The sequence below is a fragment of the Phyllostomus hastatus genome, unplaced genomic scaffold (genome assembly GCF_019186645.2).
Source record: "Phyllostomus hastatus isolate PE091 unplaced genomic scaffold, TTU_PhHast_1.1 phas_contig_37, whole genome shotgun sequence".
Classification (NCBI taxonomy): domain Eukaryota; kingdom Metazoa; phylum Chordata; class Mammalia; order Chiroptera; family Phyllostomidae; genus Phyllostomus; species Phyllostomus hastatus.
This window is the reverse complement of record NW_025333867.1, coordinates 11,747,591-11,773,700: the sequence shown is the minus strand read 5'-3', so window position 1 is coordinate 11,773,700 and position 26,110 is coordinate 11,747,591. Positions and strand designations below refer to the sequence as shown.

The 26,110-nt window shown below is 35.1% G+C and overlaps 1 protein-coding gene across 3 annotated transcripts in view; it reads right to left on the bottom strand.

Annotated features, from left to right (window-relative positions):
- Positions 1-1,110: 1,110 nt before the first annotated feature.
- The window catches only part of EXOC2 (exocyst complex component 2), a 254,233-nt gene continuing 229,233 nt past the window's right edge, over positions 1,111-26,110 (bottom strand). For 2 of the 3 annotated variants that reach the window (XM_045841722.1, XM_045841723.1), the window contains exons 24-28: positions 15,629-15,684; positions 15,323-15,445; positions 7,601-7,662; positions 5,236-5,295; positions 2,560-2,839 (exon numbers count right to left, since the gene is read on the bottom strand). In XM_045841722.1, coding sequence (XP_045697678.1) covers positions 2,746-2,839; positions 5,236-5,295; positions 7,601-7,662; positions 15,323-15,445; positions 15,629-15,684 — 395 coding nt within the window. In that variant the 3' untranslated portion in view covers positions 2,560-2,745. Of the gene's footprint in view, positions 1,895-2,559; positions 2,840-5,235; positions 5,296-7,600; positions 7,663-15,322; positions 15,446-15,628; positions 15,685-26,110 lie in introns of those variants that run through there. The other variant, XM_045841724.1, reaches the window with a different exon arrangement.

Here is a 26,110-nt window from a genome sequence, read left to right as displayed (position 1 = left end):
TATAATTAACCATACTTGTTAGAAACCTAGTCATTATTTAAAAATTACTAATTTATAACTTTCAGAAAATACATAATATCCTAAAGCAACTAATAATAAACCATCCCACAGCACACAATCAAAACAGAAACATACATGACCATCTTTCACCAAATTGGAATTAAAATGGAATTCTTCCTATTCATTGCTTTAAAAAAACTGCATGCAAGGATGGCAGAGACAGGAGTGTGACTCAGGGAGCTGTGCCTACTGCCATGATGCTTGGTTTGTAATGCTGGAATCATTTCTAGAACACGCCACTTTCGTGGTACATTGATATAGAAAGTCTCAGTAAGACCAAATTACTTCCAATACTTTTCAGCACTGAAAGCGAGGCCAACTTTGCTAACTGACATGAAGCTAGGCTGACAACAGGGGTGTGATGTGCTAAACCCTAATGCTACCTGGGTGTGAAAGCAAGCACCTTTGAGTAACTTAAATTTTTTTCTCAGCTACTTCTTTGTAAATTTGCTCCAAGTCTCTCAGATCTTTTCTTACATTATATTTCACCATTTTCTCTTAACCATTAAATTCTTTGGTAGCTCAAGCAACTCTTAAAATTCCCCTTTCTTCCAAGAAGTCCCCCTTGACTTGTTGGAATAGTAGTCCTTGAACCACCTCATTTGGGTATGGGTTTTTTTATGTGCCTGCCCTCCATTCTCTGAGCCATAAAAGCCCTTCACCTGTTTCTATTTTGCTTACATTTTATTATCCTCTCATGTTCATGTGCTTCCCTGACCTTTGCCTCTAGAGGAGGGACAGCAGAAAGCATATTCATCTGGGAGGAAGACCTGGCTCTGGTTAAGAAGAGATGAAGACAGAGAGCTCTGAGTCTGACACAGACCCTGCCCTTTCCAGCCTTGTGGTCTCTGAGAAGTCACTAACTTCTAAGTCTCAACTACCTTGTCTGTGAAATGAACATAATACCTCCTAGTTCATAATGTTTGCATAAGGCTGTTGGGAGTACTGATTTAGTGCAGTGCCTTGCATACAGTAAGCCCCCACTAGTGAAGAACTAGGAGAACACCTGGTATGTGCTTTCTGACAAGGAATAGACAAACATAAGGTAAATTGAAATTTAAGTATTTATTGTGAGTGTTAAATAGACCTATAAGAAGTTATATAGATAATAAATATGTAGACATAAAGACTTAGGGAAAAATGTCAACTAAATTACATCTATCGAAGACACAGTGTTTATTGGCTGAATGCTCTATACTAAATATTTAAAATAACAGATATTCAGAATTGCAGTTGTAAAATTTAATTCATAGTCATGTTAGCTACAATGGTTAACATGCTTAAGAGATAATATTTTGTATATTTCTTAATAAGCTTTGTCAAGCACATTTATAAAGGAGTAACTTCCAGTTACTATGATTTCCCACCATACATCAAATGAACAGACAACAATGACTTATTTCAAATAATGGGTACTGTATATAGCTATACTGTACTCTAAAATTAGTTATATTAATAGATAGTAATTTCAGCATTAAAGAAAGGACATTCTCTGAAACCCATAGAAAAAGTTTAAAACCCTGACACCCAGACTACAAATAGAGAATTACTCAATTTTCTTAGTGGCCGAGGGGCATCTTCGCATCTTCAGAAAACACAGACTCAGCCAGAGCAGCTTTCTCTTAGCTACTGAGCAAGACACTTCAAAGGGTAAGAAGTGGTGAGAAAGGAAACTGCCAGAGGGGAAGGAGTAAAGAGCGCTGTCCCCACGGTCTGGGTTATTCTTAGGAGACAGTGAATGAAGACTGCAGTTGTTCCAAACAACACCCCTGGGATATCCAAGTTCCACCACATGTAACAGAGGGGGATCTTCGGGGACAGGCAACGTACTGACCTGAAGTGACACATCAAATTAAGAGTGAATGAGACAAAAACTACACTAAAACTCAACTCTACATTGAAAAGATGCTTAGCACTGTGAACAATAAAAAGTAGGGAGCAAAATGTAAAGGTACCTTATGGACATCTGGACCACAAATAATCTACCTAAAATGTAGCATTTTTCTATGAAGACTGCAAATTTTCTAAAATCTACTTGCATACCAGAATTAGAGCTATGTGTATGAAATACTGTTTTTAAGGACAGCTGAACTGCTTAGGAGAGTTAAGCTCCAAAGACATCTAGATGTAACTTCTCAAATCTCTTCTATCATTCTGTTCCTATGTCTTGAAAGCTACTGATGTTAAACTTTTAGTAAATAAGATGCTGAAAAAAATGCTTTAGTATACATCATATACCATCTCAAAAACATTCCCTGAAAAGTAACTCTTCCTATGGCACTCATCATGAAATATTTAGCTAAGGAAAAAAAAATATAATTATGTGTGTGAATATATATAATCGTATATATATAATATACTTGTATATATATATTAGATATAAATATATATATTAGATATTATATATATTGGGGTGAAAGATATATATATATAAAATTTAAAATCATACAGGACTCTAATATAATAAAAATGACAAAACAAATACTGAAATACTGCTGCTTGGGCATTTCAAATAAGGGTACTTTTATTGAAATAAAACATATACCAACATCTTTCTACACTACTAATTCTGGAGAAAAAAAGAAATTGCAAACCTAATGCTTTATTTACAAATACCTTTAGAACACTTAAGAAAGTTCTAATTTTATTACTTGTTATTTTTGGGTTGCCCTAATTTAGAAGTACTTATGTCTTCGTCATGGTTGAAGAAGTGGCTTGGAAGCAGGTGAGCTGTAAGTGCATGCTACTCTTGAACTTGTTCAGCAGCTCTTCCAGTAACCTGTGGGGATCAGAGATGGTTTGCAACCTGACATAATGAAGCTTAGAAAACATGCCAGGGAGCCAACTGTGTTACAGAAACATATTTATGTTTATATATAAAAAATTTCCCTCCTTTTCCCTTCTTCAAGATTACATTCCTCCCTAAAACAGATTGTACCTGTACATTTTAATTCACTTTTCAATAGTTTACATATACTATAATGTACTCTTTTTGGCACATGGTTCTATGAATGTTGATAAATACATCTCAGCAGCCTAACAACTTCCATAATCAGGCTAAAGAATAGGTCCATCATCCTCCATATTCTCTGATGCTGCCCCTTGCAGCACTTTTCCCTTTACTCCCCACCCCTGGGAAACAATTTGTCTAATCTCTGTTTCTCTTATTTTATTTTTTAAGCAAATATTGACAAGTGGTAAACTAAAGTGGTGAATTGAACACCAGAAGAATTAGGGCTACTTCTAATTCCACCAGGTAAATCATTCCACTACGTACTTGATAACTCTGTTTCCTTAACTAGTCTGATATGTCTATGTAATTTTAGGGCCAGAAAGGATCTTAGCTTCAACTGGTTCAGAAAAAAACACGAAGGGAGCCTACTGGCATTGGGATCATGACATTATTTCATGGTTTAACAATGCTCAATATTAGAACACTGTCCCAATAGCAGACCTAAACTCTAGACCCATGCAGGACTATAGCAGGTTGGCTGTTGTTCTTGATGCCCCCCAAAAGCACTAACTAGCCTTTTGAGCCATGTTCTTTATGTTAAAATAATAGTTTTAATCTTTTTCATATTTATTTTAAAGAAATGAATAGGGTTTAAAAGTAATTCAGATAGAGCTTGAAAGTTAGTGTGAGAACTAGGAAAAAAGCCAACAGGGTTGCAGGTGTGATGTTTGTACAGTGATCCACTTGCCCAGTTAGGGACATACATAGGGACATATAAGCAAAAGAAATGGTCTGCCACCCATTCTCCCTAGCCCAGTCCAAGTCTCCATATGACATTAGCCCAGTTCCATGTGTTTTCCCTGCCCCCTGGAGTTTTCATAACATTCATCTGTGCTAGATCACAGAGCCCACACTGAATTTTTCATGCAGTTTCATGCACAACACCATAAATATTGGGTTGGACAAAAAGCTTGTTTAGTTTTTTCCATATGTTGGCTCTAGTATGCTTGGTTGTCTTTAACTGCATTTGAAACAATTTTGTTAGATTGTATGGTGACAGTTGTCACATCACTGTGTATTTAAAATAAATGATCAAAATCAGTGAATTTTTGTGCACCTATTTTAACATTGTAGATGGAAGAAAATATGCAGTATAGTATGCTTTATTATTTCAAGAAAGTTAAAGTGCAACTGAAACACAAAAAATATTTGTACAGTGTATGGAGAAGGTACTGTGACTGATCAAATGTGTAAAAAGTGGTTTGTGAAGTTTCTTGGTACTTGTGACATTTTGGCCAGAAACTTCTTTGCTGTGGGGCTGTCTTATGCATTGGAAGATGTTTAGCAGCACCCCTGGCCTCTACGCACTGGAAGCCAATAGCAAGAGATAGCTGACATACTCAAAATAATGCAAATCAAAAAGTTATTGGTGAAAATGAAAAATGTTTCTTTTATTTTACAGAAAAAAAAACTAAGTGGACTTTTTGGCCAACCCAATACTTGTTTATGGGCTGATAAGCCAAATGCAAAAGTGGGTGGACTTCAGTTATCTTGGTGAAGGAGCAAAGATCTATAATGTTTTCCCTGATTCGGCTAAGGGTAGGCTGGGTATTTATTAAATTTACCTGGCCTAGATTTTGTCTCAGGTCAGAATTTCTTGTTACATCAGTAGCAAAGTTTAAACTCAGACTGAGACAATCAATACAGTATTAGTGAAACATATGTAACTTTATTATATCATATTTACAAATCTATTCTTTCTTCAGACTTTGTATTACATAGAGCACAAAATGTACATTGCTGAGCTACTCAAAGGAAAAACAATCACTGAGCCCTGCATTTTACTACATTGTCCTCTCTTTCACATTTCTCTAAGTATTATCTTAAAAATTTAAGACAATGATATAGTTTACTGAGTAAGTCAAACTTTCTTGTGACATTCTCTATACTAGTCACTCTTGTGACATTCTCTATACTAGTTGTTTAAGACAAGAAAAGAACTAATGTCTAAATTGTCATAAACACAGAAGAAAGGTTTTACCTTATTCTGTCACTTGGAAGACAAGTAAAGAAGAGTGTGTATTATGATACATACTATTAAGGGCTATTAAATACTTCTCTTCATTAAATTCAAATTATTACTTATAAAAAGAGTACTTTTGGGTAATTAAAGCTTATTCAACCCATCTAACTGGCTCCTGAGAATAGCATACAGAACTTACTTTTTATCTGCTCCACTGGAAAGCTGAGGAAGGGCTTCCAAAGCCTGTTTAAAACTAGACCTGGAAAACAAGTAGCAACATTTAAGTTGAAATATTTTATGCTTCTAAATGGAATTAAGAGCATTATTAAAATTTTTAAGCATATCTTAAATATAAAGAAACTAGTATAAACCAATGAAGCATGTAGAAATATGAGAAGAAGTAAAAGTGCAAAACAATAGAAAAAGTAAAAGTGAGGGTATAGTTACCAAAGCCTTGGTAGGAGCAGGGTCTAAAAACTCATCTAAAAAATGAAATATAACTTGAAAAATGGAAGTAGGAACTAAATTTTATAAAAGAATGCTACTCGCGATAGATGAAGGCTTAGTGTGGATGTTTAATTTTTTAAAATTCTATTTTCAAAACAAGACCCAACTCTAGATAAAGCAAATAGTAAGAAAGAAAGGAAACTAAGTAGAAATACAATCTTGTGAATGGTCACACAAATGGGGACACAGAGTACTGCAGTGTCCACGGCCTGATTTACAGCCTTTGTCTTATTATAATAACTGAAGTTTTTACAGAATTTAGATATTATTATGTTTAAAATTTGTAGAATAATGGAGGGATGTATCCATATTTTAAAATTCAACACTATTTCATTTCATGAAAAAGGAAAGCGCATTTTAAAACCAGCAGTTCGATATGTTTAACTTGTTAATGTAGAGAGTACCAGAAAAGTTACTGAATCAAATGAAAAGCATTTAGGGGAGAATATTTGGTAGTAATTTGTACCATTCACTAAGAAACAACTGACTAAGGTGAAGAAATTAATATAATTATTCATGACTTCAAAGTGGTCTTTGATTTTGTATTGTAAAAACATTCTCATCAGTATACCATGAAATAAGTTTTGACCAGGATTTCTCAGGCTAGGGGCAGGTATCCTAGCAACATATAGTGAGACTGCAAAGTCCCAATACAGTTATGAAACTACCCCAGGCACCGGGTCGCTTCAGTTGTTCCTGATTGGGGCAAGGTGTAGGTGTGGGGATATCTCATAACTTGTGGGCATGTTTCACTCCCTTCCCAGTAGGAAATTGGCTCTCCTCTTTCCTGATGTCAAGGAAAGTCTCTGCCATATCTCCACAATCATGCTGTTTCTTGTAAACCTCTTCTCAATTAATCAAAACAAATGTGATGCTGTTAGTCTTTATTTTTACATTATGACAATAATAATGAGGAGGAGGAGGATACCACTTATTTGTAGTGCACCAAGAGTTTAGAAGGTGACTTGACATTTTCTCATTTAATTTCCTCAAAACTTTGCCTACAAAGTATTATTATCTTCGTTTTATAAATGAGGAACTTAGGCCATGAAAGGTAAAGTTAGTGAGAATAAATACACAAGGCATGCATACAAATCAAATATGGAAGGAATGCTTTCTATCATCTGCTATTTAGCACTCTGTGCAGACAAGCAACCATGGGAAAAAAGTGTGCTTCAGTAACCAATATGGGAGCCACCTGGAAATGGTCAGCCTGATGAACAGGAACAAGAAGCTAACTTTGGGCCGGGGTGGGAGTCAAAGGCAGAAAACTAGACTTGAACAACAATTAAAATAAAATTTAAAAATTTTAAAAAAGAAGCTAACTTTGTTAGGAAAAAAATGTAAGAGGTCTTTCAGTTGTAATGATGGCAGTAAGAAGATGGCATTAGCCATGTTATCAAAAGCTGGAAATGAATAAACGTATTGCACAAAATGTCCTTAAACAATTTATTTGTATACCACTTGGCTTCTCACACACATTATCAGTATAACCCAACATTTCCTAGGTAATGTTGCCAATGGAGTAAACAGGTTTGTAAAAGCAAGTAGTTAGTAGTACTGTTTCAGTTCACGTACTGATATTTCAATGATAGGAAATCCTGACTTTCATTCAAAACAGCTAAAAATCATCAAATTTCCACTACAAATTTTTTCAGAGAAACCACAAGGCTTCCTCTGATAATTACAACACTTAAAACAGTCCTTCAAAGTCTGCTATGAATATACTTATTTTCTCCTTTTTTTAAAAAAAAGAATGCAATGTTCTGCTACATTGATTATGGGACTAAGATTTATCTTATAGAATGAAAAACATAAAATTACATTATCTTTTCTTCTTCATATTATGCTATGAAGAACCAGTCTTAGGAGCCCATGACTTAATACAGATGTACATTTTTTAACTAAAAATTTGGTCAATCATGTTTAAACATTTACACACCACAAAATCATGAGCATTCACTCTGCTCAGTTATCTTTACAAAAGATTTTATATACAAGTCAGACCAACATTATTATTAATGAAGCACTCAAAACGAGAATATTTAGCATCTCACTTGCTTTCAGGAGTCAGGTGAACAGCCACAGTATCCCTCAAAGCACAGATTTCAAGCCTTGCCTAAAGATGAGAAAAGGACAAAATGACAATTAGGATTTGTGATGGTTACTGAATAGAAATAGGTGGTGAAGGAGACGGCCTCCAGCCTGTTCATGGCAGGCACAGTGTTGACAGAACACTACAGGCACATGGTTACCTCCACCCCCATGTGATTATTAGTTATGAACAAACTTCTGAAAACAGTCCAAAGAAATCAGCTGTGACAAAATTTCCTTTGACTGAAAATTAATTTACAGTCAAGTATGACTGTGTGAAGGCAGGCAGCTAGATATCTTGCTATAAAAGGACAAACTACACAAGGATTTCCCAGCAATCTGTATTTACTATCTAACCAGTAATTTTTCTTTTAGTCTGCTTGTGAGAGGAAGGAAAGTCTGAAACACTGTCCCTGAATTATTCCCCTCCTCCACCAATTTAAGGAAGTGGGTTGGCTTACTTCCTTACACCTATGCACTTGTAGGCACATTGTCTTTAACTTCAAAAGTTAAGCTAAAAGTTAAGCTATAGATTCACTACAACACCATTAAAATCACAGATACCTTAAAAAAATTGACAAGCTGATTCCAAATAGACAAAATGATCTTGAAAAAGAGTAACACAACTGGAGATATTCACACTTCCTGATGTCAAAACTTACTATAAAGCTTCAATAACCAAGGCAAAGTGACACTGGTATATGGACAGACATAGAGGTCAATAGAATAGGATTGGGTATCCTTATGCTTATGATCAATTGATTTTTGACATGGGTGCTGAGACTATTCGATGGGCAAAGAATAGTCTCTTAACAAATGATGCTGGGACAACTGGATATCCTCATGCAAAACAATGAAATTACTGGGTCAGCTAAAGAGTCCACTTAGTTTTTTCCCCATAAAATAAAAGAACATTTTTTTCATTTTCACCAATAACTTTTCTGATTCAGATATTCTGAGAATGTTGGCTATCTCCAGCTATTGACTTCTAGTGGGTAGCGGGGAGGGTGCTGCTAAACATCTTCCAATGCGTAAGATAGCCTACAGCAAAGAACTATTTGGTCAAAGTGTTAAGAGTACCAAGAAACTTCACAAACAACTTTTGACATGTTCAATCAGTCACAGCACCTTCTCCATACACTGCACAAAGGTTTTTTTTGTGCTTCAGTTGCACTTTTACCATTCTTGAAATAATAAAGCAAAATATGCCAAAAATGTTGCATATATTCTTCCATCTTCAATACTAAAATGGCTACACAAAAAATTCACTGATTTTGATAATTTTTTTAAATGCAGTGATGTGACAGCAATCACCATACAATCTAACAAAATTGTTTCAAATGAAGTTAAAGACAACTAAGCACTACTAAAGCCATCGTGTAGAAAAAACTAAATGAACTTTTTGGTCAACCCAATAGATCCCTTCCTTAACACAAAATTAGCTCAAAATGGACCTAACTGTAAGTAATAAAACTGTAAAATGCTTAGAAGAAAACAAGTAAATATTTAGATATTGGATTAGGCAAGCCTTCTTAGAAATGACATTGAAGTACAAGTAATGAAAGAAAAAATAGATAAACTGGACTTCATCAAGATTAAAAAATTCTGTCCTCAAAAGAAAACCATCAATAAAATGAAAAGAGTAAGATATCACTTCTCACACAAAATGATGGCTTAATTTGAAAGACCAACAGTAACATATATTGACAAGGATGTATAGGAACTGGAATCTTTATATATCACTGGTAGAAAAGTAAAATGATATAGCTGCTTTGAAAATAGTCTGCTACCAGAGGGGAGCAGGGAGAGGGATAATGGGGGAAAATAGGGGAAGGGTCATCCAGGGACACCTATAAAGGACACATGGACAAAGCCAAGGGGGTAGGTTCAAGGGTGGGAGGCAGGGATGCATGGGGTGGGGGGGCGTGGGGGTGAAAATGGGGACAACTGTACTTGAACAACAACAAAAATAAATGAAAAAAAGAGTGAGGGAAGGAAGGAAGGAAGGAAGAAAGGAAAAGGAAAGAAGAAAGGAAGATGGAAGGAAGGAAGAGAGGGAGGGAGGGAGGGAGGGAGGGAGGGAAGAAAGGAGAAAGAAAGTCTGGCAGTTCATTAAAAGATAAACAGAGTAACCATATGTCCTAGCAATTCCACTCCTAGGTATATAACCAAGAGAAATGAAAACATATGTCCACAAAAACTTGTAAATTAATGTTCACAGAGGCATTCTTCATATTAGCCAAACATGGAAACAGCCCAAATACTCATCAAATAATGAATCAATAAATGAAGTGTGGTACATTTGTATCATGGAATATTATTCAGTCATAAAAAGAAATGATACAAGCTACAACATGGATGAACCTTTCAAACATTATGTTAAGTGAAAGAAACCAGTTTCAAAAAGCCATATTTATATGATTCTGTTTATACGTAATTTTCAGAATGTGCAAATAAGCACATGGAAAACAGACTTGTGCTTGTCTAATGCCGTGGAGAGGGGATGGAAGGAAAATGGGAAGTGATTGCTAATGGATCTGGGGTTTCTTTCTGGGGTGATGCAACATTCTAAAATTGATTGTGGTGGTGATTACACAACTCTGTGAACACAGTAAAAAAATCACTGAATTGTATATTCTTTTTATCTTGTAGATATATTGTATGCTACAGGAATTTTATCTGCACAAAACTTTTATGACAGAAAAGCTAACCTAAAGCTTACACTTGTTTGCAAGCTTGAAGAAGTGTGACTTTAGATAGATTGTTTTCCTCAGAGTACTAGAAAGGCCTCTAAAGAGAAAGCCCACATCCTCTACCTGTGATTCAGGTACCCACAGTGTAGGTTATGCTCAGGGGTCTATATGAAACAAATAGCTCTTATTCTCCAGGAGTGCATAAAATGCTAAACAATCATAAAAGACATGGCTAGTTCTTTAAATCAGACTTATCAGAAATTCTGTAACCAATCTAGATAACAGCTGATAAGATACACTATATTCAGTGAAACTTTTCTGTTTGGAAAGCAATTATTTGGTTTCATTTTTCAGTGCCTTAGAAGCCCAAAAAATAGTTTGTAACTAGAAAACACCTGTATGACAATTTACTTCTATTGTTTATACTCTAGTTTATGTTAAAAATATACCTATAAGGAAAATATCAAAGAGAAAAAAATAAGGTAGAACTTTTAGTTGAATATTTTAGGATTAAATAAATCACCGCAAAACTAATTTTCATGTAGAAACTTTATTCAAACAAGGTGTATTAATTAACCTATGGATTCAAACAAGGTGTATTAACCTATGGATTATGCTAATTATAAAAGTGGTGGTTACTTACATAATATACAAAAAAACTGTATGCCAAAAAATATCATGCTAAAAGATCAGCTAAAATCACCAAACTGTCACTCGACTCCTCTCTCCTCTCTGAACTGGTTCTCAGGAAGGTTTTGAAGACTGATGCACTGGCCTTTTATGTAAATAATTAGTACAGATTATTAACCTGTAGTCTTTCTCAGAGTTATCTGTTCAAAAGAAGGATGTCAAAAACAGCCATTCTCAATGGGAAAGGGTGAGGTAGGGCATTTACACTCATTTGAACTTTTTCAAAATAAAAAAATGCCTGCCCAGTTCCTAGGAAGTATCAAAACATTAGAGGTTGGAATGGTCAAGGTGGCCAGTATTCTCCTGGATATGTGACGAGTAAGTCCTCACTTCATGTCATTGATAGGATCTTGGAATCTGTGACTATAAGAGAAATGGTATAGAATGAAACCAATTTTACCAAAGGCTAACTAAGTTCTATGGCACACTTCTGGTCACAAAAACATCACCAAACTTCTAATTAAGGACTCCAAACACTTCTAATATTAAACACTGGAATAACAGTGATCTCTACATACATTTAAGAAAGATTAATAAAAACAAGTAAAATTATTTTCTAAATCACTCCTTCCAGTTCATGTGGCAGTGCAGGTGGCAGACGCCCATCCTGACAGCTGAGGGTGCAGGCAGGCCCCACCCTTGGACACACTTCTATCACAGGCACCTCACACATCTCACACTCACATAGATGGGACAATGTAGACACATGCACAGCTCTATGGTGTGGGAAGAAACCAGAGTCCCCAGAGAAAACCTTACAGACGTGGGGAGAATGTACAAACCCCAAACACCCAGGAATCAATTTTTCCCATCAACATTATTATGAAATGATATTAAACAAAACAATTTTATTTGAGGACCTGTGGTATATGGAAAAAGTTGTCCAGCTGATTCTAGTATTTTTTCCTAACCTCTTCCTGCTAACTTTGAGAGAAGTTTTGCCATCAAGTAAATGGGTTACAGAGAAAATTTGCCTGAGGAGAGATTTTTGTTATTGTATAATTTCAAAACCGCCTTGGTCAACTGTAGTTAGTGCAACTTCCTTTTAATTAATCTTTAGTACCACACCATTTATGCTACCTTTCTCCTGTAACAGAACTACTATACTAATGTCCTTTCAACTTTAAGTCAAATTTTTAGAGAAAATCGGTGGCAACTACAAATATAGCAGAAGTTTTTGTAACAAATTTTTCCTCAACCAACTTGCCAAATTAACAAGTGCTCTCCATTTCTTCTGCCCCCCAATATTTTTGTATGAAAATTTTCAAATGTATAGAGACTTTGAAAGAATTTATAGTGAACACCTGTAAACCAATAGATTCTACTACATATGTTAACTAGCATTACCATTTATCTATCCAATTACCAATCTATCACATTGTTTTGCTGTACTTCACCATGCATGACTAACTACAGTAGCCTGTTTCTTTCTTTAAAAAAAAAAAGATTTTATTTATTTATTTATTTTTAGAGAGAGGAAGAGAGGGAGAAAAGAGGGAGAGAAACATCGGTGTGTGAGAGATACATCGATCGATAGGTTGACTCTTGTATGCCCCTACCTGGGGACCTGGTCTGCAGCCCAGGCATGTGCCCTGACTGGGAATCAATCAATACTATTTTAACTTTTTGAGTTAAAATTTACATGCTACACAATAGACAAATCTTACAGTGTACCATGTGATGAGTTCTGACTGAGGCATACACCTGAGCAATGGAAAGCCATATCAAGGTACAGAACCAACCCCCTAGGCCCCTTCCTACTTAATCTCAACAACCCAGAGGAAAGCACTTTCCTGAGATTTTTTCTTCCTACCAGAGAAGAAACCTATATAGTAATACGTGTGCTTTGGTGTGAGGATTCCTTCACTCAGCTAAACACTCCTGAGTTTCATTTAGGTCAGGGGTGTCAAACTCATTTTCACGGGGAGTCACATCAGCCTCGCAGTTGCCTTCAAAGGGCTGAATGTCATTTTAGGACTGTATAAATTTAACTACTCCTTAACAGTTAAGCGACAGCTCAGAGCTGCTGGTGGGTAGAAACAAGGTGAAGGGCCAGATAAAACAAGGTGAAGGGCTGGATTTGGCCTGTGGGCCTTGTGTTTGCCACCTGTGCTTTAGGTGGTAGCAGCAGTTTGTCCTCCTTAATGCTCAAAAGTAGTTGGTTATATGAACATATTGCAGTTTGTTTATTCTGTTGATAAACACCTGGGCTGTTTTTAGGTTTGGGCTATTAAGAAGAAAATTTATGGGCATTCTTGTATGTTTTTTTCATAAACACGTATTTTTAGTTCTCTTAGTTAAATACCTACAATTAGAATGGCTGGGTCATAGGGGATATGTATGTTTAGTTTTCAAAGAAACTGCAAGAGTGTTTTCCAAAGTAGTTGTATGATTTACATGCCCAACAATGTGTGAGAGCTCCAACTGATGATGCTGACCATCTTTCATGTGCTGACTGGCCATTCTGACTCTTTCACAAATTCAATTATGTCTATGCTAGACCTTTTCATGTTGCCCCAAGGGTCCCTAGTGATCTGTTAATTTTTTCCCAATCATTCCTTTCTCTTTTTCTCACATGGGATCTGCAAATTTGGTGACTTTTCCTTTTGTCGTCTCCATTAAGCAGTTATTCTGATCTGGTAGATTGTAAAAAAATATATATATATGTTTTCTGTCTGAGAATTTCCATTTAGTTATTCTTTTAAATTTCCTTTTCTGCTGATATTTCCTATCTCTTCATTCATTTTAGCATAGTCTCCTTTCCATTACTGAACACTGCTTAAAATCCTTGTCTTTAAATTCCAATAACTAGGTCATCTCAAGACTGCTCTCCGGTGCTTGTCTTTTCTATTGAAAATGGGTCATGTTTTCCTGTTTTGTTCTGTTTTTACATTTCTATAAAATGTGGATTGTATCCTAGACACTGTGTATGTCATACTGGGGAGACTCTGGATTCTGTAATATGCCTCTGAAGCGTATTGATTTTGTTCTGCTTTAGCAAGCAATTTACTTATTTGTACTCAAATTAAAAACTCCTGGCTCTTGGGCAGCATTTTAATTCTTACTTTAGTCCTTTTAGCTTTAATTGGGCTTGTTATAGTGGAGTCCAGCCATGTATGTATAGTTTAGGGGCCAACTAGAGACTTAAGTAGCTTATATACACAATTTATAGCTCTTGCTTTCTGTACTCTGGGATAGCTTCCTCACTTTCCTATAGTAGTACTTTGCCCTATTCTTCAAGCCTAAAAGATGTAGGTTTAGTGAAGTTTTAGGTACTTCTGGACCTGTCTTCAGGCTAAAATCCATAAAAACATGAGGAATTCACCCAAGTGCCGTTCCTTCCAGAATCACTTACTAATGGTCACTTCTCCAAGTGTTTTTCATGTTTTTGATTTTTAATATTTTAAAGTTTTTATATTTTATTTAAGATTACAGTTGTTTTCTATAGGGGGCTGGCCTAATAAGAGCTTCTTCAGCCATTACTGTAAGAAAAACTGCCAGTACTTTTTAAAAAACACAGTATGTTTTAGATAACTCAAAGCTTACATGTAGGAGGTCACTCTACCACATGCCTGCACACCCTAGCTCCTACCAATTTTGTTGTATGCATACAAAGAATCATCTGGTTTATATGTTATATTTGTTATTGTAATTACATAATTTAAATAACTACAACATAAACCAATGGAATATTAAAGCAAAGAGATGTTTCTATGCAAACTACATTGAACAGTTTGAAAAGACAATAAAAGAAAGTTGTGGATTGGTGGATTGAGCACCAGCCTGCCTGCAAATTGAAAGGTTGCCGATTCAATTCCTGGTCAGGGCACATGCCTAGGTTGCCAGCCAGGTCCCCAATTGAGGGCGTGTGAGAGGCAACGTGTTGATCTATATTTCTCTCCTACTCTTTCTTCCTTCCTACCACTCTTTCTAAAAATAAATAAGAAAAATCTTTTAAAAAATAAATAAAATTCCTAAATTTATTTTTAAAAAGTTGCTAAAAATTTCTTGTGAAATTAAATGTAGTAAAGACAAGTATAAAATAAAACAAAGGCAATTACAGAACTTTAGAAGGAATCCACAGTCAAGATAATTTCACAAGGGTTGTTAAGGTCTTGCTCTGTTCTAAAGACACAGAAACTCTGGAACTTATAGACAAGACATAATGAGCAAGAGAGACAATGTGGATTGCAAATCAGCAGATCCATAAAATAATCTGTGTATAAGACTGATGATTAAAAATATACTTGTGTGTTTAAATAAACTGAAAGTTTGACATGGACCTGTGAGTAATTCTGGTACCTGTAATGCTCCATTTTTGCTGAAGGAGGAAACACACTGCATGAGTCGACTGAGCTCTTCAGAAACTGCTTCCACCACCTTGGTCAGGACCCGAGGCACCAATTCCTTGGAAATAGTGAATACCTAAAAGAAGGTTTAAAACAAGGAGAAATGGTCCATTATGGGGACCTGTCCTGACTTTAATTTGTTAAACACAAAGGAAAGCACAAAAAGTTGGGAAAAAAGGCCACCATAGAAACCACAAATTATCCTTTTTCTCCTATTCCAGTTACTCTTATCTCTTAGGAACATCAAATGATAGCTTACCTCTGCATGTACTGCAATTATATTCACCAATGCTTCTTTCAAATAGTTTCTAACACCTGAAAATAAGGGGGGGGAAGCATTTAATAGAAACACAAGGTACCTGTCCCTGCTGCTGGCATCACTGTCTAAGTTGTCTAAGGAGAAACAGAAAGTAACACCACCATTGTCAATTTCCTTTTGAGAACCAAATGGTGAAAGGACTATTTTTGTACAGGTTTTTGTTTTTTATTAAAGGCTAAATTATTTAAGAGTTTTCTTTCATTATTTTTCCATTGTCATTGTTTATGTTCTCTATAACTATTTGTCAGCCTCCTTCAAAACCGAAATTTTAAAATGTCCTTTGGTTTCTTCATATATGTTCTTCATATACATGCATACATACACTCAAGTTAACAACCAAAAAATTGACAACAGAAGAATATTTATCAAAACTTATAAAACATATGCTAAATATTGTAGCATTATACTGCCAAGGATAAAAGTCTAGTTATTATGCAGAATAACTATTTTGACCTTAAAAAATTACTTTTGGGAGACACTTTTGACAAAACCACATTCACTCAGATTCTGTAAAACATGTTAAAGACTGGACAAAATACCAGATTTCAGGTGGTACCAATTAATGAACACTACTTCACTTAAAAGCAGGCACAAAGATTTAACAGTATAAAAATCTGAAGTCAGATTACTTGGATCAAACCCCAATTTCATAACCTACAAATTGTAACTTTTGGCAGGAAGACTGTGAGCCCAGTTTTTCTTTTACTAATAAACTTAAGAACAGTGAGGCTTAAAGAAGACAATACATTTAATGCATTTAATAAACGAACTTGTGCTCAAGACCAGAGGTGCGGGTATTTACAGGGTTAACAGCTTCATTATAATGCAAGGAAAAAAAAACCGTAGAAACAAAATGCTGCTTTATTGTAACCCCAAAACAATTACTTGGATTTGGAATGGACTATTTCAGAATGCCTTCTAAATTAACTGCACACAATGAGAATACCTTCTCTAAAGAACAGGGAAATTTCTACTGCACTGTAAAATCATGTGTATTAACAGTAATGGTATTAAAGATAATCTTTTCCCAAATGTCATTCAAGCTATTGATTAAGGGAAGTTGAGATAAATACTAAGAACAAGAACTATAATCAACTTTTTGAACTGACATTTGCAGATTTTAAATACATAACTAGCTTTTGATATCTGTCATATACAATGGTGTATATATAGGTTATTTCTTTGAGATATGAAAGTTCAAGTGTTATTAATTATATTATGCTGATGAAAAAACTGATAAAGCTGATTGGAGAGTAATTAAATATAATCCAGAAATTAGTTGACTTCCTGAGAAAAGATAATTGCAAGCTAACAAGTTTTATCTGGGAGGTAGAAGAAAATAATATAGGAATCTATCATAAGTAGAAGTGAAATAAACTAACTTGTGCTCAAGACCAGAGAAGCTTTCTTTTCTAAGAAGAAAGCCACACCACAGAGATGTTCCTTGGACTGTTCACTGCTACAGTCATGGCATGAGATCTGACCTGGCTGTGACAATCATGATCACTTGGGTCAATACATCTCATCTTGTTCCCCACTCCCTGGCAGTTGTCCCACTGTGAGTGGAGGGAGGCAAGGAAGGGCACTTTGGTTCAACAGTCCAAAATCACTATACTCAGGTCTAGAATCTTTAAATTGCAACCCTGTGGAAGACTAGCTTATAAATGTATACATATATAAAATATATAGTTACTAAAAATATAAGCACAAAAGCACAATATTAGGCCAGTGATGATCTAAGCAACTTAAGAATAAGAAATTCAAGAGTCTCTATCTTCCATGAAAACCAGGGTCCTGTCAATGCTATTATATGAACATGAGGTTGGGTTCTAGCAATGACTGAAAATATGAAGGCAATTTTTAAGTTGTAAACTTCTTTAGTGTGAAGACAAGAGTGGGGCCAGAGTGCTGATTAAAAAGCAAAAAATTAAACTTAGAATGAAATAAGACAATGTCACATGCTTAGTATGCTATAAAGTCAACTCCCACTCTGACCCTGATAGGAAAAACATTTCCTGGCAAGAACCCATCAGACTAAGCATTACTAATAAAACACCCTGTAAACGAGATAAATCTAAATTACTCAACACAATTCTAAAAACAAAGCTGTGAATAGCAGGAAAAAAAGCACAGGATGCTTTCAACCTGTAGAATCATACTTTTGTTGACAAAAAATTTGAAAGAATAAATCAATCTTCCTATTTTATGTTATTCTGACCCCAGGTTTCACAGGAATAATGTATTGGAAGGAGCAGAGAATCCTAACCTTGGACAAATAAAAAAACCCCTGAATTTCTCAGAGACCTTCTTTTTTGTGAACAGAAAAAGTGAGATAACTGCCCCTCCATCCCCAAGGGCAATGACAAAGTACTTCAAGGGGTAAGTGGTAATGTTGGAAAAGCAGAAGGAAAAAATTTGGGCCCTAGGGATGAAGAGAAAAAGAGCTCATCAGGTCACAGTAACTCAGTAAAGGTTCAAAAAGACAGAATTATATTGAACACATCTGAAAAATGCATGCTAGCTCAAGACAAAGTTCAGTGAAATGTAATTATAACCTCCCAAAGTAATGCATATGCTGGTGTTATAACCTAACAATGAAAAATTTTAAATATAATCATTGATTGCTTCTCTCCAAAAAACTACCCATTGTGTTAAATGAAAATATGTTTTTTGTATTGTCTATTGGGCTAAAATTGCTTAGTAATAAAGGAATGTCTAAAAGTGCTCATTCATTCAACATGAATTTGTTGAGATTCTGCTCCCTGGTGAACACTGCTAGGCAAACATCAGAGGCAGTCAGACATTAGGTCCTTCCAGTAGAATATGGAAGTATACCCAATATAAGACCCCTAAGTGCTTAGTTATTTTTGCCTTAGTTTATTGGTGTTTGTGTACGTATCTGGTTGTACATATAAATTAGTGCTAAATGGCTATATGAAAGGGTCTTATATATTTTTAAAAATCTCTGTATTCCAATTTAATTTGTGAAACATTTACTTGCTATTTCTATTTTGTGCCATCCTTAAAAGGTTAAAGAATAGCATCGGGGGAGGGGTGGCAAAGTCAGGGCAAAGGTCCTAAAGACTAGACAGAGTCTGTGTCTAAGGAGTGAGGGATGAAGGTTTATAAACATGAAACAGATAAGATCTTTGTGGTCTTCCTAGTTAAGAATTTCAATTCCTTTCTCTGCTCCATCCTACAGCCAGTTATCTATAATGAGAAACAAAGCCAGTATCAGACTCTGCTCACTAGCCTTCTCCCTTCCCTAACCTCTACCCTGTACTCACTCAGGGGTCCACACTGAGACTTTAAGATAGGATTCTAACAAACTAAATGCAGATTAACCCTTTTGGTTTATCTGTAGAGTTGTCATACCATTTTGCTCTAAGTCCAACTGTGCGGGAGGATTGTCAGTTCTTTAAAAAATCTGTATCAAAAGAAGCCAGTAATAGTGGCAGGTGCCAAAGATTGCCTCGCCTGCTCCACGCCACACTGACATCTTTGACCGCCACACTGACATCTTTGACCGTCTTTGATGTACTGACCATCAAAGAACCCCACCAAAACACCCCACCAAAACACTCCACCAAAACACAGCTGGCAGCAATCTTCTTTTCAGTAGCTAAAGTGACTGTTTGCTCTTGTCTGACTGAGAAAGGAAAATATGGGAATCATGCCAAAAAAATGAAAATGTAAACACTCCAAGTTGGAAGAGAACTGATTTGGTTTTGGGGAAGTGTAAAGTTAGGTATTTCCTGTGATTTCACTGACAGCTGAGCTAAACTTGACAGTCTCTCCCTTCATTGGAAAGGGTTTGATTTGGAAAGTAAGAGAAAGGTAGTAATAACGCCAAGAAAGATGTTGCCTGATAAAGATTCTGGAACTATCAGAGAAAGACTGTACATACATTTTGTCATCAGAGTGGTTGAGGGCTTAGAGCAGATGGCAGAATGAAGAATGAGTTCAAAGGGACCATGGTCATGGCACTTAGGGCCAGGACTAGGATTTGATTTTGGTTACTGTTTACAAAAGGTCTGTGACTGTGAAAAAGGGACCATTTTGTAGTTAATTTGGGTGGTATATGTTCCTTCTCTTCCCACTACTATATTCTAATTTTAATATTATTAACATTAAATATTGATGATGATTTTAGTTTATTGGGGTAACAGAAAGAACATTCAATAGAAAGTCAGAAAACTTGGGATCCAGGTCTGGCTTACCTATAATTAATATGGCCTTAGACAAAAATCAGTTCACTTTTTAGGCAATTGCCTACTGTTTTGTAAACAAAGCTATTCTAAAAATGTAACAGGTTTATCCCTTTATTCTTCAAATATCTGTTGTGTATGTACTATTTGCTAGGTACTGCCAGGTGGTGATATACAAAAGTGAGAAAAACAGACATAACCCACCCTGAAAGAGATTATCATTTAGTGGTAAGAAGCATTTTATAGATCACAAAGTAAGTAGCACACATGCAAGGGGAGACCACCCCAAAAACCCAGAATTTTTTAATTAAAAATTGTGTTATTTATTCTTACATTTTATTTCAGTCAACTTCAAATCACTCTCCATTTGATGAAATACAACTATCAAGACATTTTTTTCCACTGCTCAAAACTTTTTTGAGCTCATTGATTTTGATTCCTTTTAGTTCTGCTGTTTTTTTATATCACCTCTTCCACATTGGTAAAACATTTGCCTTTAAGGACTTTTTTCATCCGGGGAAACAAAAAAAAGTCACTTGGGGGAAAGATCAGGTGAATAGAGAAGGTGGAGCGTGGGGTTCATGTAATTTTTGGTCAAAAGCTTCTGAGCACTCAGTGTGGTGTGGACAGGTGTGCATCAACCTTCATGAAATGGGCAAACATGTTGAGTCTTCCAAAAAAAATTTTTTTCACTGAAGCAGAATGCAGCCTCTCATAATAATGCCAGCTGGTACACTGATACAGAGCAGTTCCTAGAATACTCACCTATCAGGGGAAGCTTGTAATATAAGGGGACCGACCTCCAGAAGATAATTCTGTTTTTTTGGGGGGGTGTCTCCCTCATATTTCAGGTGCTAGTTTTTAAATAAAGATGTAAACAGCTGGGTAAAATGTATGATGACTGAAAAAAAAAAAAAACCCAACAAGGTGCACCAAAAGGTTGCGGGTTCGATCTCCGGCCACACCACAAATGGGAAGGAATTGATGTTTCTCTCTCTCTTTCTCCCTTCCTTTCTCTCTAAAATTGATAAATATATTCTCAGATAAGGATTAAAAACAAAGCAAAGAAAAAACGTCTGTCATCTTGTCATCTTGCTGCAGCATATGTGAACTGTAGGCAAAGTTCTTTCAAAGGGCACAAGGAATCTGGGGATAGCTGAGAGTGCATGAGAACATGACAACAGCAGACAGCCCAGATGCGATATCAAGTGTCACTGTAATGTGCTACTACTGGAGATACTTGTCTTTCATGATACTCTTGTTTCACTGGTTTACACAAAATTCTCAGGAAGCTGGAATTTTAGTGGAACTCTTTTGTCATATTGGTTTTGAAAAGAATGATTAAACACCACATACTGGAGAAGGCTAAGAAGGTTGTCCTATGGTGGCATCTGAGGAGTGGCCAGAATTAGAATTCTACAGGGTATGGCAAAAGTAGGTCTGCAGTTGTGAGTATACAAAGCAGAGTTTATTCTTGCATTATTACTGATTATTGTATTATTTTCCATGCAAACTGTAAACCTACTTTCCTCCCACACTGTATACATGTGAAGAGAAGGCAGAAGCAGATGCTGACCTCGAATACCCATGATACCTATTAGTCAGTCACCTTTGGGCAAGTTTCTGAACAGCTCTAACTTGTTGTTTTCTCTTTCTAAAACAGATATGCCATTTATTAAATGAAATATTTCTAAGTAGCTGATGATAGCAGGCAGCCATCAATGGAAGGCAGTATTACTGGTAACACCCACTGCCTTTCCCTTGTACTTTGCTGCACTTAGCTCCCCTGTCATGTCCTCACTGCTGGGTCCCATTCCTCCTACTGCCACAGCTTCCTATTTGTGTGACTACACGATTAATCTCTCTCCTCTGATAGACTGTAAACTACAAGCACAACTGTAGTTTACTTACCTCACTTACCTCATCTTCGTATCCTCAGCAACTGCCACAGCGGCTGGCTTACAGCAGAGGCTCACAAATATTTACGAGTTAAGAAATCAAAGAAGGCAAAGACCACGTGTGTCTTGCTCACTAGTAAGCTCCTAGGATTTAATTCTCTTATATAAATTACTAAGAGACTGAATGAAAAAAATTAATATATGTAGAATTCTGTAATATATTCTATTCTATATTTGCCATCCACTATAAACATAAATTGCTCAGTTTATGTGCAAAGGAGATATTCTCTGCTAAAGCATGCATCTTTCACTTCTCACAGGATTTAAGAAAACAGAGTCCTTCTGCAATAATTTTTCAGAGTTCATTTGACAAATATAATTTGAATTAAGAAACTATAGCAGATTAAAATATTGCTGAGGCTAAATACAGTTCTAAATGCCTTATTTTTCTAGCTATATACTTAGGCAAATACTTTAATCCAAATAATAAACCATTAAATATTTGCTGAATGCTCACTCTGTGCTAGATATTTAGGCAGATACTCAGATATATTAGAACACAGCACACTCTCAGTTAATGTGTTAAAACACTTAGGTTTTCATAGTGGGCCATAAATGCCAAATTTATGATACTATTAGAGAAGGTGCTGTCAATGTGGAGAGTATGACCAGGAAAAATATGGCAAACTGACTTGCTCCTTGAAATCACAGACAGGTGCTACATTATTATGGTGTAGTAATAAGTATTGCTTTTAAAAAGATTCCCCTTAGATAAACACCCACAACTTTCCATGTTATTTAGGCAAGGGAATGAGAACAGCTTCTAAACAATTAGTATATGTATCTCCTCCACTCTCTGAATATGAAATTAGAATGTGTCATGATATTTGACAAAAAAAGTGTCCCCGCCCACACAGTATCAATCTAGACGATCACTTAGCAATTAATCTAGTAGCTTAGTGTGGAAATTCCCCATGGAGAAAACAAAGCTCATCTCTGCTCTGAGCAAGAACCTGTAGGCTTCTTTTCACAGGGTGGGCTTCCTGTAAGTGGGCCTATATACCACACACCATCTTCTCCAAGAATGAAGGTCTTGTTTTTCATATATCAAAGTAGGAAAAAAGTCTTTTTTCTTGCTATATTTGTCAGTTTCTTCTTTTAACATAATGAGGAGGGCATTCAATTTTTGTAATTGGAATATAGTAAAAAATTATTGAGTGTTATAATTACATGCCAGACTCTATTTCAGGTGCTGGCGCTTTAGTAGTAGCAACCAGAAAAAAGCAAACCCACAAAAAACACCATCCCTCTTCTCATAAGACCTACATTCTACTGGGACACACCAAGATTCAAGAAAATGTCACCATATTGCACATGGGAGAGGGACTTCCATGTTCTCTAAAACAGCACAAGAAAGTAACTGCATGGAATAAAACTGGCAAATAATAAAACTCACAATGGCACACACCGTGCTTCTGTTTGATTAGAATCCTTGGCACCGTTTGTGAAAAAAAAAATGGCTTCCCTGATTTGTTGGAAAGTTATAATGCCTAGCAATAATCTATAATAGATAATGTACAGTGCATATGCCATGACTTGGTTGTAAATTTTATCTGGAAAATCAGTTGATTTTTTGGGGCTTCAGGTTTTCTTTTAAATATGAGGGATGATTTATAAATTAAAATGCATATAGACAAATTAGATTCTTCTTACAATGACTAATTTGGACAAATTGCTAGGCAGACATAAAAGAACAGAATAATGAACATTTTGGATTGATCAAAACTTTATTCTTGATTTTTTATTTTGAATAATTTATTGAAAAGAATGAACACAAACAGAAGTATAAGTTTTCATAATAAAAAATAAAAGGCCTATAAAGTTCTCCTTCATCTTCTCCCTAGTTTATTCTATATTCTTCCAGATCTTTTCCAATGTATTTTCATATATATATATATATATATATATATATATATATATATATATATTTCCTATATATTTTAGGGAAAAACATATTTTTCCCTAAAATATGAGAGCACACCACACATTCCCTTCTTGAAACTTGCTTACTTTGTCCATAATATATATCACAGAAGTTCTTCCATGCCAGTGTATGCATAGCTACCTTACAATTTTCAATGGCTGCCTAAAATACTATAGTATGGTTACATCATATTTATTATTCATGCTCTTACTATTTATTCTAAGTTATTCAGTTTTATTATTCATTCTAGTTATTCATAATTTATTCCCCTACTGTTAGACAGTTATGTTGCCTTTCAGTGTGTACTACTATAAATAATGTTGCAATGGACATCGATCCTTGTATTTTCATGGAATAATCTATGTAAGACATCTTCCTAGAAGTAGAATAGCTGATTCAAAGGTTTTTAGTTTTGATTAATTCTGCCAACCACTCAAAAGGCCAAACAAAATTACATCCCTGCTTCATGCCTTTTTGTTTTTTAACTTGGCTTCTCTAATTACTATAATCAATGACCATAATATATTCATGCACCTCCTCAATTATGATAACAAAACTTTCAATTAAAACACTAAAAATTATTTAAAATACCAAAGGCCAAAGGAAATTTATCAAAAGTTACATAAGACATATTTACTCTGATGGTGTAAATGATATCTGAAAAAAAAACTGAACAGAAAGAACACTGTGTAATTACAGAAAACAACTGCTATACAATTTGAACCTATACCAAGAAGGTAAACTTTTCCATGAAGCATTTCCTGTCATAATTGGACAGATGACTCCTTTAAACACAGACAGATTTCAAGGTATGTTGCCTAATGTTGTTTTGAAACATGATACCCTTCAGTCAATAGTATAAAAAAAATCAAACTTTGGAAACTCTGGAGATACTACTTACATTATAAACCACATTTCCTGTTTTTAACCCCTGTGCCCTAAATCAGTTATCAGTGCTAGTCTACAGATATAAATAGATTGAAAAAATACTATAAATATCCCACAATGTACTTTTTTTTGGTCAAACTGAAACACAACATGAAAGAACTTTGGGGTATTATTTTTTCAAGTAAATTATCTATTCAATTACACTCTGAAGACACATTATCAAAATTACTGCCTCTTAAACACAAAGTAACTAGAAACTGTATGAATATTTCCAGACACATAGAAAGGCCTAAATATTCTGCAACAAAAATAACTTTTGTTGGAATAAGGTGTGTTGAGTCCCAGGTCTTCATTTTTTAGTTCATTCATTCCTAAACTGGTGACTTTTCCTAAATTGATGAACGTCTTTTGCCATATAGGGGATTTTTAAAATGAATATTCAAGGAAAGGATACCCTTCATATGTAGTATATGAATGAATCACTTCACCCTCTACTGTATTTTCTTTCTCAGGATCTTTTTTAGGGGAGCGGGGGAGGAGGACTTTAATTAATATGATCTCCTAGGTTTCAAATGAATGGGAAAACTTCCTTCTATGAAAATAAAAAATATTGCTAGCAGTGAAAATAACAATAATATGATTTCATGGCTTATTTTTTTTCCCATTTGTCAGAAAGGATTATATTCACAAGAATTTATTTAGCATTCACATACTTCACAGACCGCTTTTAATACTGAATATGTGTAACAGAATCATAACTTCTCCTATTTCAAAGTTAAAGTCTGATATGTAAAACAACATACTATCATAAACTATTACAGACTACTTTAGATTACTGTACACAGAATATCAATTTCTTTTGAAATTTGACACACTTAATTCTATGTTATTTTTTCATTTTTTAAACATTTTAATATATACTTAATTTTAGGCTAAAGGTAAAAATTAACTAAACATTAACTGACAAATCAAACTCATTTGTTTCAATTTAGTCTTTTTCATGAGAAAGCAACTTCAACTAGGAAAGTGAAAATGACATGAAAATAGGATGCTGTCTTTATACGCAAATGAATATATTTGTTTTACAATATGAGGCATCACTACATTTATATGTAATATTTCATAAACTGGTTTGTAAAAATTGTTCAATTTTCAAAATCTCGGTTTTGATTGAGTACTGATTGATATTTTGAGTTTTTTTAAAATGAGAATGACTACAATTAAATAAAAAGTAATAAATGCTTGTGTTAGAATACTGGATCCCGTTTAGCTGTGTCTCTGTGATGAAATGAGCTAACACACAGAAAGTGCTCCACCACTGTGTGGCTCACTGTAGATAGTATGAAAATGCCCAGTAGTATTATTTTATGGAGCCGCTAATGCATCCTTATCATTGGAATCATTACTGTGAAATACAGCAAAGAAGTAATAGGGTATGGTTCAT